The sequence below is a fragment of the Giraffa tippelskirchi genome, chromosome 4, assembly GCF_054371585.1.
Source record: "Giraffa tippelskirchi isolate mGirTip1 chromosome 4, T2T-mGirTip1v1.2.pri, whole genome shotgun sequence".
Lineage (NCBI taxonomy): Eukaryota > Metazoa > Chordata > Mammalia > Artiodactyla > Giraffidae > Giraffa > Giraffa tippelskirchi.
Genome location: NC_137278.1, coordinates 99,278,910 through 99,296,030, shown reverse-complemented (window position 1 = coordinate 99,296,030; position 17,121 = coordinate 99,278,910). Strand labels below are relative to the sequence as shown.

General features: G+C 50.9%; 1 protein-coding gene across 3 annotated transcripts in view; it reads left to right on the top strand.

Annotated features, from left to right (window-relative positions):
* Nucleotides 1-17,121, top strand: part of KCNIP3 (potassium voltage-gated channel interacting protein 3) — a 79,652-nt gene that overhangs the window by 47,494 nt on the left and 15,037 nt on the right. Inside the window, exon 1 of one of the 3 annotated variants that reach the window (XM_081484773.1) lies at nucleotides 3,646-4,307. The exons of the other annotated variants lie outside the window; for them this stretch is intronic. Within the exon in view, the coding sequence (XP_081340899.1) occupies nucleotides 4,205-4,307 (103 nt within the window). The 5' untranslated portion in view covers nucleotides 3,646-4,204. Of the gene's footprint in view, nucleotides 1-3,645; nucleotides 4,308-17,121 lie in introns of those variants that run through there. 3 annotated transcript variants of the gene reach the window in all.

Below are 17,121 nucleotides of genomic sequence, written 5' to 3'. Positions count from 1 at the left end.
AGGCATTTCTTTGGCTGTGGAATTCCTGGGCATTCTCGTCCGGCTGTTATGAAATATGAGAAGGATGACTAAATTGCATGATGCCCGTTCTGCCCAATAGAATACACTAGAACCCAGGAAGTCCTGCCCTCTAGAAAGCTGGGACAGGAACAACTTGCTGGGCTGTCTGTAGGAAATGGGTCTCTTGAACAGCATGTGTCCGTCCCAATTTCTCCCTTAAGAGTTGAAAAACCTCTTGAAATCCTTGGGCAGCTAGGCAGTCAGGAACCGTAAGCAGGGGGCACCCAGTGAATGCTGGCCAAGCTAACAGGGTCTGAGCTCACAGGAGCGGGCAGGGCAGCTGGTGAGAAAAGAGGACCACGGGTGACATGGGAAGTGTCGGGCTGACAGCCAGCACAGAGCACGGAAGGTGTGGCCCAGGCAGCAGAGGCCTGGTGGTTCAAAGGAGACAGGGTTCATGCGGGGGGTTAGAAGCATATTCCAGGGTGGCTTCCTGGTGGTAGAACTGGAGTGGCATCAAAAATATTCCAGGCACCTACTGTATAGCACAGGGAACTCTGCTTAATGTCATGTGGCAGGCTGGATGGGAGAGGAGTTTGAGGGAGAATGGATGCATGTATATTTATGGCTGAGCCCCTTTGCTGTCCAGCGGAAGCTTTCGCAACATTGTTAATTGGCTCTCCTCCAAATTAAAAGTTAAAAAAAATACTCCAAGCCAAAGGAAGACTATGACCTCAGGTGCGAGGTGCAAGCCTAGGTTTACAGGGTACCCCACCCAGCCCGAAAGCAGCTGGGTCTCTGAAACATTCTAAATTAGACCAGGACACCAGTCCCTCTGGGGCCTCCCATACCACCTGTGAGGTCTCCAGTGAGGGTTCAGCCACCCCACCTCACCCGCCTTCCCCTGTCACCTGAGGAAGAGCCAGAAGCCCCCAGAGTCCCTACCTCTGCGGCCACCCTCAGCCCCCTGCCCTGTAGAGATTTCTCTGTCTGCACTCCTCCCCTGAGCCTGCCCCTCCCCTAAGGTAAAGTGGGCATCAGGGAGCACAGCCAACACCCAACTTGCTTCCTGCCCCCTGAGGCCTTTATGGGGTGAGGAGGGGTGAATGAGTGCCAGGGCAAATGACCCCTGGGAGGGGAGCCAGAGGCAGCTGGAAAAGGCCAGGCCTAGCCTGGCCCTTCATGGGTGTGGTGAGGATGTATGGGACTTGAAGGGTTGTCTGCCTGCTCCCCCCTCCAGGTCCTGGGCAAGTGGGCTGTGAGAGTGGTGCCGGCCCAGCCTCAGTGGACCTGGGTTGGCCCCCAAGCTGGCAGGCCCCAGGCTAGTGAGTGAGAAGGGCAGTCAGCTTCCCATCCATTAGGCCCCTGGCCTGGGCTGCTAATGCCAAGCAAGTGGACATTCTCCTCTCAGCCCTGGTACCCACTTAGGCATCGTTAATATTTTACGCTGCATAGCCAGGGATCGATGTCTGGTTTCTAGCTCGGTGTTTATGGGTAGTCACTGAAGCTCTCATGGGGTAGGTGTTTGGGAGTGCCAAGGGAAACTGAGGCAGGAAGCAGAGTCGGGGCAGCTCAGGAGGAACCCCCTTCACCCAGAGATGGCTTCCTTTGCTTGCTCTCTTCTCTGCCCCCTGCTCTCCATCTATCTTAGGTCTGGCACCCTGCTCAGAGAACATGGGCCATCAGAGCCTGCGACAGATGCCAGGCCTTGTATTATTCAATTCTTTACAAGCCCCTGTAGGGTCTGGATCATCACCACCACCACTCCTTTTATGAATGCATCTGAGAGTGCTTAGTTACTCAGTCAACTCTTTGCGACCCCATGGACTGTAGCCCGCCAGGCTCCTCTGTCCATGGAATTCTCCAGGCAAGAATATTGGAGTGGGTTGCCATTTCCTTCACCAGGAGACCTTTCCCACCCAGGGACTGAACCCACATCTCCTACATTGCAGGCGTTTTCTTTACTGTCTGAGCCACCATGGAAACACCTTTTATGGATGAAGAATAGGCTTAGGGAGGTTTCATGCCACTGGGCTCTTAATCAGGCTATTGAGTGAGGACTGGCGAACTAGCTGGGAAACAGGCTAGACTTTGCTCAGCACTGAAGTGTGTAAATTAGATGGCAGGAGGCTTTTTAGTCTTTCTAGACTTTTACACACAAGCAACTCGTGGGTTCCAACAGAACCACTTAGACCTCTTGCCTTTGGTCAGTGGAGACTCACCACATGCCCACTTAAGTGGAATTGAACGCTGCGGATTTACAGTTCTTTAAAAATATCTCCAATAACAGTCTTTTACCCAAGTGTGTTAAACAGTGAGGTTGAACTGCACAGTCAGAGACGCCAGGCCTTTCTCTGCTTCAGTCTCCACCAGAAGCAGTGCCCTGCCCTAGGACATCTGCTCTGGAATTCAGCAGGCCTGGGGTGCCCCTGTATCCCCTTCCATAATCCACCCTCTAGGTCTCAGTTTTCTCACCTGTAAAGTGGGAGAAGAGGAATGCCCACTGGGGGAGCCCTTAAGGATTACAAGTAATGCAGCTCCAGCAGGGCCCTTGGCTGTGCACGCCGCGGTTTGCCGCTGCGCCACACCTCTCTGCGCCTAGGGCGCAGTACACGCTCAGTATTTGTTGAATGAAAGAGCTGGTAGCAGAGGCTCCATAAATGGAAGCCACTATTTGTTCAAGCGCTAGGTCCAAACAGGGCTCACTTTCACGGGCGTGGTCCGGGGCTGGATTTCCCCCTCCACTAAGAAACCAGAGAACAGGGGAACTTAGTGTTCACAGCAGCCCACCGCGGTCGCGCTCGGAGTCCCGGGCCGGTGAGCGCACCGGGCGCGGAGCGCCCGCCGGAGGGCAGCAGAGAGCCACGGCTTCGGCCCTCAAGTCCCGGAGTTTGGGGGCTAGGAGGATTCCGGGCTCCGCCCTGCCACGCCCCCACCTCTCCCCTTTCTTTCTCCTTCCTTTGCGCGGCTTTCCTTTCCTACTCTGTGTCCCCGGGCAGGAAGAATGCGATCCACAAATGATTTAGCACTCCCTCGAACTGCCCGCGCGTAGCACTTGACATCCGCTCGGCTCTTTCCCACAGCCGGAAAGGCAGGCACCAGCCCCTCTTTGTGGACGAGGAGGAGGAGGCTGCAAGTCCCTTACTCGACCAAGGTCAAGCAGCAAAGTCAGGACTTGAACTCAGCTTCGTAGACTCTAATGCTAAAGCCCAACTCCCTCCTAAAGCCTCGCGCGCATGAACTCGAGAACTTTGGGTACCAACTTTTCCATTTTGCACGGAAGCCAGACCAGGGCCAAGTTCAATCTCGAGCCGTGGACTGATGGTTGTGGGAAATACCCTGGGGCGAGAGGGCTTCCCGGATCCTCCGAAGGCCAGCTGTGTCCTGGCCCGTCGGGCGAAGAGCGGCGGTGGCCCGGCTCCGCGCCCCTCCCTCGGGAGAGTGGAGCCCGGACTCCCCCCGGGGAGTGGCGCTGCGACTCCCTTCCGGCGCCGGCCCCTTCCCCAGCCACACGGCCCCACCCTGCACGAGCGTTTCTGTAAAACCGCGGAGCGCTCGGCCACGCGGAGGCTGGCTGGGTAGCGAGAGCTCTGCGCCAGGCACCGTCTGGGGGCTGGTCCGTGCGGGGCGGGGCCACCTCCCTCCGCCCCTTCCCGGTCTGGTGCGTGGTGTGTGTGTGTGTGTGTGTGGTGGGGGGATGGGAGGGGAACCTGCAGGGGACTCCTCCCCTGGTGGTCGCCGCGCCTAGGCCAATGAGCGCGCGGGGAGCAGCGATGGAGGCTGGGGCGACCAGGAGCGCTGGGGACCCCCGCCGACGCCGCCGCGCCCCGGTGCCCTGGAGCCCTTGGGGCTGGAGAGGGGCCGAAAGAGGCGCGGCGCCCGTTCCGGGCATGGAGGCGCCTCTGGCCAGAGCCGGCCACGCGAGCTGCGCTCCGCGCCGCTGCCGCGCCTCGAAGTTTGCCGGCTGACTCGGAAAGTTGCGCTCCGGCTCTGTCGCCGCTCCGCATCCGACCTCCGGGCCGGCCCCAGCTCGCCGCAGCCGCCGCCGCCCTCCACGGGGCCGCCGACGCCCGCAGCCCCGCCTGCCGGGGGCATGTGAGCCGCGGTCTCCCCTAGAGGCCGGGCGGGCTGCATCGGCCCCGGTGCCTCCGGAGGCAGCGTGAGGGCTAGGGGCACGCCCCGGCCCCAGGCAGCACGGGCCGCCATGGGCATCCAGGGCATGGAGCTGTGCGCCATGGCCGTGGTGGTACTGCTGTTCATCGCCGTCCTCAAGCAGTTCGGCATCCTGGAGCCCATGTCCATGGAAGGTAACGCATGGCCCCCCGCCCCTTGGCGGCCCTGCGCCGGGGGCTGGCGGTCAGAGGGGAGAGAGCAGCTCTTGCGCTCCGGGGTGCGGGTACCCAGGTCCACCCGGCAAGTAGCGGCCCTCGGGGACGCTGTGCTCCGTGGCCCTGCCCGCCTCGGCCACCGCCCCCTCCTGCTCCGGAGGGCTGGTCTGGATCTAAGGGCGCATAGAGGGCTCAGACTCTGAAAAGCCCCAGAGCGAGTGCAGCAGCGGTGTTCAAGATGGGTGTAAGCGAGATCCCGGGAGAAGCGTTGAGCTGGCATCCCCGGTCCGAGCTTCCCCCGGTGAGCTTGACGCCCGGCGGTGGGAGGTGGCAGAGGGTGAAGATTGCAGGGACGACCCTTAGCCCAGGGCGTCTGACTGCATCAGCGAGTAACCCAAAACCTCTGTCTCGTGATGAGGTCGGCCCTTCACCCGGAGCCCACATCCAGTCCCCTTTTCCCAGGCAAGACTCAGGAATGGGTAACCAAACCCTCAGGCACCACTGTTTTTGTCCCGAGAAATATTAACCGAGGAGGCAGACGTACTCTTAAATCAGACACTAACGGTGTCCCTGGGACCTGTGACACGTGGGTGCCCTTAAGAGTTGCTTCCGGATGCAGTACCTCCCACCCCCCTCCGGGCAGGCTAGGAGAGGAAGCCCCTCCAGGGCACATCCATTGTGAAGGGAGACCTTGACCCACCAGACCTCTAACTTCTCTGTGTCCTGTTCCTTTGGACTGTGGGGAAGAGGCTGGCAGGTCTTCCTTCCGTCACCTGTGCGCCCCTGCAGCTCTCAGGGGAGGATGGGCATCCTGCCTGCCTCAGCACTCCGCTGACCTTGCCAGGTTCCAGCTCCTGGGACTAAAACCCAGAGGCTCAGGGAGGGGAGGAGCGAGAAACTGCCTTTGCCTCTGAACTGTCCAACGCACCCTCCGGCCTAGGGATGTGCCCCCCAACCCCCTGCAAAGGGCTGCTGAGGGCAGGAAGGGGCCCCCGGGCCAGGAAGCAAGGCCCGGCTTGGTTCAGTGCCCAGGTTTGACTTGTTACCTGAAGCCCGTGGCCATGTGCCCTTCAGAAGGCATTGAGCTGCATCACACCTTTTCAAGGTGAGTTCGGGAGACCCAGAGAGAAGGGACTTGCTCAGGGTGGTTCTCAGCAACGGGAGAGAGGCTTCCCTGCTGGCTCAGATGGTAAAGACTCTGCCTGCAATGCAGGAGACCCGGGTTTGATCGCTGGGCCAGGAAGATCCCCTGGAGAAGGGAATGGCAACCCACTCCAGTATTCTTGCCTGGGGAATCCCATGGACAGAGGAACCTGGCAGGCTACAATCCGTGGAGTCAGAAAGAGTTGGAGCGACTGAGCAACTTTCACTGGGAAGATAATTGTGGGCCTGCACTTGGCTGGATGGATACTGACCCTGGCAGGAAGAATCTGTGACAGGCAACTCCATGGGAAATACAGGAAGGGGTAGGGGGGCATCTCACACAGCTGTGCCCTCAGAACCCACGCCTCCTGCATGCACGAGCGCACCCCCACCCCTATCCTTTCCCCACCTGGAGTCCATAGTAGGCAGGGGGGTATTTGGCACTAGGGAATCTGAGGCCCCTACATTACTCTCCCTCCATTTCCTGGGCCCTCCAGGGACCACCAGGGCCTGGGAGCACCAGCCAGCCTCACTCTACTTATTACTGACACGACAAACTCTTCTTAAGGGAGCCCAACGTACTTGTGGTTCTGGGAGCTTGAAGTTTACCTTTGCTATTTCTAAGAAGGGATTTGTTTACAAGGTGGATCGGACGTGCAAGAGCACAGATGGTTTATTCGACTTGCTGAGAAGCCCACTTACGGCTCTAATAAGTTTGTCTTTTCTGGTATATCTGTCCATTCATGCCCTTTGACTTCTGGGGTCTCGATGCGGTGGGAGGCACATGGAGCCTCAGAGTCAGCCAGAGATCCCTGAGCTCGGACCTGTCACCCACACATACTGGCCGTAAAGTCCCTTAACCTTTTTGAGCCTTGGCCCGACTATCTATAAAGTGGGGCCAATAATAATGCCTGCCCCGAAGGGCTGCAGCAGACTTCGAACTAGTTGACTGAAGGCTTTAATGCCCTCAGGATCATTCTTGGTGTGTAGTAAATGCACAAACTTTGTGAACCATGGCTATCATATCCACTTAGAGGATGATTACTCTTAATAGCAGAATTGAGTCACGGTTGAAAACATTCTGTCACTCAGATCAGCCACCTCTTCCTGCGTCAGAGAAAGGGAATTCTGAGTACCAGATGGTCCGTGTTGATGGCAATGATGCCAGCTCAGTGCCTGGATGGGCCCCTTGGCCAGACAGTGTCTAAGGGACTGTCACGGGCTGTGAGGAGCCCCAACCTGGATGTGAGCTGGCACTGAGAGAAGAGGGCACCCCTCCAAGAATACATGCATTTAATTGGATGTTGTCTCTTGTCCTCTTTGAGCCTCCGTAGTTCTCATCTGTAAGAGACCAGAGTTATGGTGCCCCTGGGGATTGTTAGGAACTAATGGATTTGAGTTCTGGGGACACAGGCTTCCAGAAGTAGATGCAGAAGTTGAAAGACCTTCCTCTCTGTCCTACCAGTCTCTGCCTCCAGGCGACTCCATTGGCGGGGAGTTCCAGCCTGGCTTGGCCAATAGCTCCTGGGTGACTTTGGTGCATCAAGCCTTCTCGAGCCTCAGTCTCCCGGATTCCCAGGTTGCTCAGTGGTAAAGAACCTGCCTGCAGTTCAGGAGGTGCAGGCTTGATCCTTGGGTTGGGAAGATCCTCTGGAGAAGGAAATGGGGACACACTTTAGTATTCTTGCCTGGGAAATCCCACGGACAGAGGAGCCTGGCAGGCTACAGTCCATGTGGTCGCAAAGAGTCCGACATGGCTTAGCAACTAAATAAGAACAAGAAAATGAGTATACTAATAGAATATTTCCCCCGGTACACCTCCCAGGGGTGTGGTGAGCTGAAGCACTTTGAAAAAGTTCCCGACTGGACACAAATCTGAGTGATCTCATAAGTGTGGACACCTTGGTAAAAAGTGAGCCTGGACCGGTAAAGTTGGTGCTCATTGGTAAGGCTGGCCTGGCCCAGGCACCAGACTTTGTTGTCCATATCTGTGGCCCAAGGCTTGACTTGGGCTGCTGCCTCTCTTATCTCAGTCCACATTTTCCAAGTTCTAACTAGTGGCTCTCAACTGAGAGCAGTTTTGCTCCTCAGTGGACGTTTGGTGATGTCTGGAGGCATTCTGGATTGCCACAATTGATGGAGAGGGTACCAGTGGCATCAAGTGGGTACGGCCCAGGCAGCCCCTCACCACAAAGAATGCTCAGGCCCAGGGACTTCCCTGGCGGTCCAGTGGCTAAGACTCCGTGCTCCCAGTGCAGGGGGTGTGGGTTCAATCCCTGGTCAGGGAGCTGAGATCCCACATAGCACAAAGTGTGGCTGCAAAGTAAAAAAAAAAAAAAAAAAATTTAAAGAATGCTGAGACCCAAATGTCATTGGTAAAGTTGAGAAACCTTGTTCTAGAAGGAGCACTGGCCAGGGGCTAGGCGAGCTGCCTTTCAGCTCTGACGTGGTCCCTGACATGCTGACATTAACTTGGGAAAATCACTATTCCTGTCTGAGCTCCACTTTCTTGTCTGTAAGTGAGGACCTCGTCTGTAAGTGGGGAATGGGATTAGAAGCACCATCTCCCCCTGGGAACTCCCCCTGACCCTTCTGGATCCCTGCCTCTGGGGTTGTATTAGATGACACTGTCCTGCAATTTTCTAGATCCCTGTCCCACTTACGGTGACCTCTCCAAAGGCTGCAAGCACTTGTGTCCATACACTTGTGGCCCCAGGGTGTGCCCAGCACTGCCTGCCAAACAGCAGGTGTGGAGTCTGGATAAATCATATGCCATTTTCAGCCATACTTATGGAGCACCCATTGTATACCAGGCCGGGAACACCAGAAATGCAGGGTCTTGGCCCTCCCTGTAGGGTGGCCCTGGGAGGCACCTTCTGAGGGGAGGGTCCCTCTGGTTGGGGTGGGGGCCTGAGCACAGACTGGTCAAGAGAACAGAGTGGGAGGGGATGGATGGGGGGTGGCCCCATGGAGACAGCGCCTCCGGGGTTTGGTTTGCCTGTTCCAGAGCCAGTGTCCCGGTGGCGGGTTCCGACATGTTCCAAGTGTTGGGCTGGTTATGCCCATTCACTGTAGGAACGTGCTGCAGCGCCAAGGGCAGGCTGACCAACCTCTGGGTTCAAGAGAGATTGGAACCAGCAAGTGTGGACAGAGCAGCTTGGAGCGTTGCTGCAAAGGGGAGTGAAGCCAGACTGGCTGGCAGGGGGAGCATCGTGGTGCAGAGCCTCGCGGGGGTGTCAGGGCAGCCAGGTGGGGGGAGTCACGCATGGGGGTGCCCCTCACCCAGTACCTTGTGCCCTTAGCTCAAAGAATCAAAGACTCAGAGCCACCCTTCCCACGCCCCTGCAGGTGGGTCTTGCACAGAGAGGGCTGTGTTGAGTCGGAGACACGGGACAGGGACTAAGGCTTTTACTCAATGGGAAGAAAGCCTGGTTTGTAACCTGTCAGACCATGGTACGACTTTGCATGCATGCTGTGTCGCTTCAGTCGTGTCTGACTCTTTGACCTATGGACTATAGCCAGGCTCCTATGTCCATGGGATTCTGCAGGCAAGAAACTAGAGTGGGTTGCCATGCACTCCTCCAGGAGATCTTCCTGACCCAGGGATCGAACCCATATCTCTTACATCTCCTGCATTGTCAGCCAGGATCTTTACCACTAGTGCAAACAACCATGGAATATTCAACCATAAAACAATTTTCTTTTAAAGCCTTATGCTTTCATGCCTTTGACAAAATGCTTGTTTGATAAAGAGGTGAAATCTGTATTGCTGATCCCCTGGTTATCATGAATACTTGATGGAGAGGGGATGATCCCAGACTAGCCCTTGGAGAGGGAAGGGGAGGGCTGAGCACAAGGGAGACTGTAGAGGCAAGTTAACTTCATGGATTTGCCAAACAAGGCTACTCAGCGTGGTAAGGAAACCTGTGTGGGTGGCTATTTAGGCCCCAGACCACCTTCCCTGGTCCACTTGGTAGCCAGGGTCAGTGGCTTCTTCCTTCTTGACACCTCTTGCCAGTCCCTCCTCTCTGTGTCACTTAGTTTGACACCTGAGGCCAGAGAGGTCTTTCTGGAATGGAGACCAGACAAGCCATTCCTCCTGTTTGGCTCTTAGGTGGCTCTTGTGCCCACGTATCTCTTGGCAGACCCTGGACCCCCTCCCTGGGGTGCCCTTTGACCCTGCTGTCATTGCACCTAATTCTTGGAATATCGCTTCTCTCTGATTCCTCACCCATCCCCTGCCCAACAGGTGTAAGCAACAGGGAATGTTGCTTCAAGAGATAGGCCCAGCCTGGAGACATTAAAATTGACACCCAAGGGACTTCCCTGGTGGTCCAGTGGCTAAGACTTCTTGCTTCCCAATGCAGGGGGCCCAGGTTTGACCCCGGGTCGGGGAGCTAGATCCCATGTGTCACGACTAGAGCATCCCACATGCTGCAGCTAAGACCTAGCATAGCCAAATTAAAAAAAAAAAAAGTTGACATCCCAGTCAGTAATTCATGAACCCACCCAAGAAAACATAGCTATGAGGGATCTGACCCAGCATGTGTTACAGGGCACCTCTCACACTGCATGGGGGCCCTGTTCCAGACTGGGTGAGCTGTGAGCAGACAGGAGGGCCAATTAGCTTGTTCTCCTTGGGCTGCCATAACATGGACTGTAGCCCGCCAGGCTCCTCTGTCCATGGGATTCTCCAGGCAAGAGTACTAGAGTGAGTTGCCATGTCCTCCTCCAGGGGATCTTCCTGACCCAGGGATCAATTCCACGTCTCTTGAATTGCAGGTGGATTCTTTACCATCTGAACCACCAGGGAAGCCCTAATAGAATATCACAGACCAGGGACCTTAAACAACAGAAATGTATTTTCCCACAATTCTGGAGGCTGGAAGTCCCCAATCAAGGTGCCGGCAGAACTGGTTTCTGGTGAGACCTCTCTTCTTGGCACGTAGATGGTCACCTTCTTGCTGTGTCCTCACATGGCTTTTCCTTCTCTTCCTTTTGGAAAGGAAATCACTCTTCATCCTTTTATAAGGTCACCAAATCCTTTTGCAGTAGGACCCCACCTTTATTAGGATTTCATGTAACCTTAATTACCTCCTAAAGACCTTATCACACTGGGGGTTAGGGCTTCAACATGAGTTGTGGGTGGAGGGTGAAGTGCTTCCCTGGTGGCTCATTGATAAAGAATCCGCCTGTCAGTGCAGGAGATGCCAGTTCAATCCCTGGTCAGGGGAAGATCCCACATGCCTGGGAGCAACTAAGTCCATGCACCACAACTATTGAGCCTGTGCTTTAGAGCCCAGGAACTGCAACTATTGGACCTGTGTGCTGTGACTGCTGTAGCCTGCACACCCCACCTAGAGAGTAGCTCCCCTTACCCCAACTTCATTGCTGCTGAGGGGAACAGCGTTGAAGACCCAGCACAGCCAAAAATTAATAAGTTATTTTTTAAAAAACTGGGCTTCCAGAGTGGCTCAGCAGTAAAGAATCTGCCTTCCAATGCAGGGAACATAGGAGACTGGGATTTGATCCCTGGGTCGGGAAGATCCCCTGAAGTAGGAAATGGCAACCCACAATGTTCTTGCCTGGAAAATCTAATGGACAAGGGAGCCTGGAGGGCTGCAGTCATAGGGTTGCAAAGAGTCAGACATGCATGCACGCAACAATAGTGCAATTAAAACAAAACCAAAATATATGAGTTGTGGAAAGAGACAAAATTCTGTCCATCACACCAGTAAACAGAGAAATGTGTATATGCCAGAAAGTCATGGCCAAATGAAGAAAGTAAAACAGAGACGAGGGAAGACAGGAGTGGTGGGGTGCATGACACCCTGGAGGAGGTAACAGTCAAGCAGAGGAAAGCAGGAAGTGTGGATTCCGAGGAAGAGCATTCAAGCCAGAGAGGACAGCAATGGAGGAGTGTGCCTGGTGGGGTTGAGCGGCTAGAGGGGCAGCATGGCTGAATCCAGGGAGCGGTGAAGGGAGGGACCCGGGAGATGAGGTCAGAGCTGGGGGGACAGGGAGCACAGTTATTGGCCATTTACAGACTTCTGTGTTTATACTCAGAGCCTGGGGGAGGCTGTTGCACAGAGGGGGACCTGAGAATATGTTTTCAGCAGCTTCCTCCAGCCCTATTTGGAAATTAGACCATCAGGATGCAGGGCAGAAGCAGGAAGACAAGGCAGGAGAGATGACGGAGCCGGACCGGTTGTGGGGGGAGGGCCAGCGGAGGTGGAAGGGGGGCTCAGAGGCGAGTGTAGGTTGAGGGGAGCGCTGGCAGGGTTTGCGTGGGGGCTGGGGGCTGGGAGGAAGGTCTATGCCCAGGCTTTTGGTGAGAGCATCCACAGGGTGGAGTTGCCATCAGCTGAGCCCGGGAAGGCTGTGTGGGTGGAGTGGGGTTGCAGGGGAAGATTAGGAGCTCAGTTTGGGTTTGGGCTATCTGAGGACCTCCTGGATTTCCACTTGCAGGTGGTAAGCAGGCAGGTGAGTCCAGAGCTCGGGGAGAAGTTAGCCCACATCTCCTGGCTGAGGCTTGACTCTGTAAGGAACTTGCTGATTTTGCAGGTTCATGGGGTGAAACTTTTTTTTTTCTCATCGTTCTCAGATACGTTTTTTCATACTCATGATTTTGAACACCTATGTGCATGTTTATTAGCTTTTTCTGTTTCCTTATCTGCCAATTTCCTGTGTATATCCTTTAACCATTTCTCCTGGGATTGCTGTGCTTATTTTCCAAGTCACCAGTGGTTCATCCCAACCAAAGGTGTTTTCTCTCTCTCCCTCTCCCCTCTCTTGCTCTGGGGACTCTAATTACTTTTAAATATTTTAATTAACCTGTACTAAATGCATTATGGGTTTCCCCGATGACTTGGCGGGTAAAGAATCCATCTGCAATGCAGGAGACCCAGGAGACTCGGGTTCAATCCCTCGGTCAGGAATACCCTCCAGAGGAGGGCACGGCAACCCCCTCCAGTATTCTTGCCTGTGAAATCCTATGGACAGAGGAACCTGGCGGGCTACAGTCCATGGGTCACAAAGAGTCAGACATGACTGAGCAACCAAGAACATTAACATAACACATAAATGCATATGTAAGGATGGATATATATATTCAATATGTGAGTTACCAAGAATAACATAATGACCACTAGTGAGCCCATTCTCCCCCTAGAGCTAGAGCATCACTAGCCTGCCTCTCTGAGTTCCTTTCTTCTCCCACCTGTAGAAGTTGCTACCAGCATTTGTCATTCCTAATTTTGTTCTTATTCATAATGTTATCTCTTATGTCTCCTTGTGAATATATTGTTTGTTTACTCTTGAATTTTTTCTTGTTCTTTGGCTGCACTGCATGGCATGTGGGATCTTAGTTCCCCAACCAGGGATCAAACCCATGCCCTTTGCAGTGGAAACATGGAGTCCTAACTACTGGACCACGAGGGAATTTCCCTTGGTTTTGAATTTTATACCAAAAAAAAAAAAGAATCATGTTTTTTTCAGCTACACTGTTTCTAAGACTCACTCACATTGCTCTGTGTTATAGGTCATTCATTTTCACTGCAGTGTAACATTTCCTCCGGTGGGGGCACAATCTATTTATCTGCTCTGTTGTCCACGGACGTTTGGTTGATTCAGGCTATCATTACTGTGGAGTCCTCCAGGAACCCCTAGGCAATAATTTTCTTTGGCATGTATACCCCAGGGAGGATTACTGTGCCCTAAGGTTTGTTGTGGGTGCTCAGCCATGCCCGACTCTTCGCGACCCCATGAACTGTAGCCCGCCAGGCTCATCTGTCCAGGGGATTCTCCAGGCAAGATTACTGGAGTGGGTTGCCTTTTCTAAGGTATGCAGATGTGAAAATGCAAGTGGTTTTCCACAGTGGTTGTACCAATAAACACAGTCACCAGCATGTTTAAAAATGACCATTGATCTATGTCCTCTCCTGTGACTCTTCTTATTTCATTATTATTGTTTCTTGTCAATCAGAAGGTGTGGTCTTCTCATCGTAATCTGCATTTCCTGTTTGTTGAGGAGGTTGTGCCATCTTTCATGTACTTATTCATTTCTCTGGTTTCCTTTTCTGATGTTTATCAATTCTAGACATTCTTCTTTCATCAGCTGTAAATATTGCCTGCTCTCTCCTTCCATTGTGTCCAGCATCCCTCACTGGTCATGATGCCCTTTGTTGAACAGAAGTCCTTTGATATGATGGAGTTCCTCTATTTTTATCGTTTCTGGTTTGAAGTTTTAAGAAATCTTCCCCCACCTTTAGGTTGGCAAGATACTGTTTTACATTTTATTTTTATTTATTTATTTTAAAATTTTATTTATTTATTTATTTATTTATTTTTGGCTGCACTAGGTCTTTCTTGCTGGAAGCGGGCTTCTCTAGTTGCAGCAAGCAAGGGCTACTCTCTAGTTGCAACTTGCGGGCTCTAGAGCTTTGGCTCAGTAGTTGTGGCACTCAGGCTTCGTTGCTCCGTGGCATGCAGTATGTGGGATCTTCCCAGAACAGGGATCAAACACATGTCCCCTGCATTGGCAGGCAGATTCTTCACCACTGGACCACCAGGAAACCCCTACATTTTATTTTAACTCTAGAGCTCACTTTTCACGTTTTATCTTTAGTTAATCTGGAGCTTGCTTTTGCACATGGCATTTATTTTCTGTATATGATGATTTATTTTCTTTATATTTATGATTTATTTTCTTTATATGATGAGTCAGTTTTCCTAACACCGTCTATTATACTAAACAACTGGCCTTTCCCCAAAGCTTCTGGGAAGGTCCTGCTATACCTCAGCCTCGTTTTGAGCTCTCTGGTCTGTTTGTTGCTGTGTTTGTCTATTCTTCTACCAAGCACACAATTTTTATTACAGTGATTATAAATGTTTTAGTATATAATAGGGAAAACTCTCTCTTTACTCTTCCTTTCTAGGCTCTTATGGATTTTTAAATTCTTTATTATACATTTCAGAGTAAATTTATCAAAGTCCTCAAAAATCCAACTGGATTTTTGATTGAGATGGTGTTGAATTTATAATTTATCACAGGAGATATAACACCTTTATAATGTTATAATCATATCTAAGACGAAATGTCTTATTTATTCAGATTATCTTTCTTTATAAAGGTTCTTTGAGTTTTGGTTAATACTTCGATAGTTTTTAGTTTTTATTTCTATTACAAATGTTATTTTTATTGTATTTTCTAGGTGGTTATTACTGGTGTAGAAAATTGCTATTGATTTTCATAAATTAATCTCACATCTGGCAGCCTATACTGAACTCTCATGTATATTGATTCTTTTGGTCCCTGTAGGGACCATGTCATCTATAAATAGTGTTAATTTTATCTTACACTTCCCAACTCTTACACTGTTTGGGGGTTTTTTGTTTGTTTTTTTCCTTTTTCAAAATTTCCTTAGAGTATTGGCCAGACATCAATTAGTGGTAACTGTGGCCAACCTTGGGTTGTCCCAAATCATAAAGAAAATGTGTGTGAGCCTTTGCCATTAAACCTAATATTTTCTGTAAACAAATATTTGTTTTACAAATATAAGCTGCATCAAGTTTATAAAGTTCCCTTATAAAGTTCCTAGTTAGCTAAGAGTTTTGCTTGTTTATTTTGATTATAAATAGATGTGGATGTTTATCAAATGCTTTTTCTGTATTAGGATTTTAGTATGATTTTCTCTCCTTACTCTCTTACAGATAAAACCTTTTTCATCCTGGCGTACATTTTTTTTTTTTTTTAATTCAGTTGCGTTAAGTTACCTAACATGTGGTTTAAGATTTTGCATCTATGTTCAAAAGTGAAATGGGCACATAATTTTCTTTTTGTTCATTTGTTTGTTTTTCCAGCTATTGCTGTTGCTGCTAAGTCGCTTCAGTCGTGTCCGACTCTGTGCGACCCCATAGACAGCAGCTCACCAGGCTCCCCCGTCCCTGGGATTCTCCAGGCAAGAACACTGGAGTGGGTTACCATTTCCTTCTCCAATGCATGAAAGTGAACAGTGAAAGGGAAGTCGCTCAGTCGTGTCCGACTCCTAGTGATCCCATGGACCGCAGCCTACCAGGCTCCTCCATCCATGGAATTTTCCAGGCAAGAGTACTGGAGTGGGTTGCCATTGCACCTAACATTGTGTAAGCTTGTGTAAAGATCACCCACAATAAAGTTAACTGATGCATCCATCACCTCACATAATTACCGTTTTTTTGTTATTGTGGTGGTGGTGAGAACATTGGAGATCTGCTCCCCAGTGGTTAAGAATCCACCTTGCAATGCAGGGGACACAGGTTCGATCCCTGGTCGGGGAACTAAGATCTCACATGCCTTTTGGAACAACTAAGTCTATGCATTGCAACTACTGAAGCCCATGAGCTCTGGAGCCCACACGGAAACTAAGACTCAATGCAGCCAATAGTTAATTACTTAATTTAAAAAATAATTTTAAAAGATCTATCCCTTAGCAACTTTCGAGGGTACAGCACAGTATTGCTAACTGTAGTCACCACTGTAGCTTAGATTCCCCAGAACTTACTCGTCTTATACTTGGAAGCTGGTACCCTTTGACCAATGTCTCACCACCCTCTACCCTGTTTCCTGGCAGCCACCAGCCTACTCTCAGTTTCTGTGAGTGTGGCTTCTTTAGGTTCCACATGTAACTGAGATCATACAGTATTAGTCTTTCTAGACTTCTTCGCTTAGCATAATATCCTCAAAGTTCATCCATGTTGTCACTATACTTTTCATTCTTGTGTTGTCCTGGTATGATGAGGAGTCAAGATGACTGTACTGATCACTGGATTAGCAATATGGAGATCACTGGTGATCTAAGAAAAGCAGTTTGCTTGGAGTGGCGGGGCACAGGCCCCATAGACGTAAGATCAAGGGAGACTAAGAGAAGAGGAAGTAGACAGTAAGTTAAAGGAGAGAAAAAAGCAACAGCTTCAGAGGAAAGTAGGGTCAATGGAGTTTTGTTTTCTGTATTTTCAGTGAAAGAACCTGCCTGCCAATGCAGGAGGCACAAGAGGGTTCCTTCCCAGGTCAGGAAGATGCCCTGGAGGAGGGCAAGGCAACTACTCCAGTGTTCTTGTCTGGAGAAGCCCATGGGCAGAGGAGCCTGGGGGGCCACAGTCGCACAACTGAAGCGACTTAGCACATGATTCTTACTGGTGTACAGTGGTGTTTCATCGTGGCTTTAATTTGTATTTCTTTAATTGAATATGGTGTTAAACATCTTTCTCATGCTTATTTGCCATCTGTATATCCTCTATGGTGAAGTGTTTGATCAGGGTTTTTTTTACCCATTTATTAATATTAATTTGAGTTGTACTTTTTCTTATTGATAAATTTGGAGAGTTCTTTATATATTCTGAACATCCTTTGTTAGAAGTTTGATTTGCAGATCTGTAGTTTCCCTTTCTATTTAACAATGTCTCTTACAGAGCAAAACTTTTCTTATTAAGACGTACACTTTTTCAATGTTTTCTTTTATAAGTCATTCTATTGGTGCCATGTCTAAGAACTCTTTGCCTAAATCCAGGCCATAAAGACTTTCTCCTATTTTTTTTTCTAAAACTTTTATAGTTTTACATCTGACTTTTAAATCTATGCTCCATTTTGAGTTAATTTTTGTATAAGAAATAA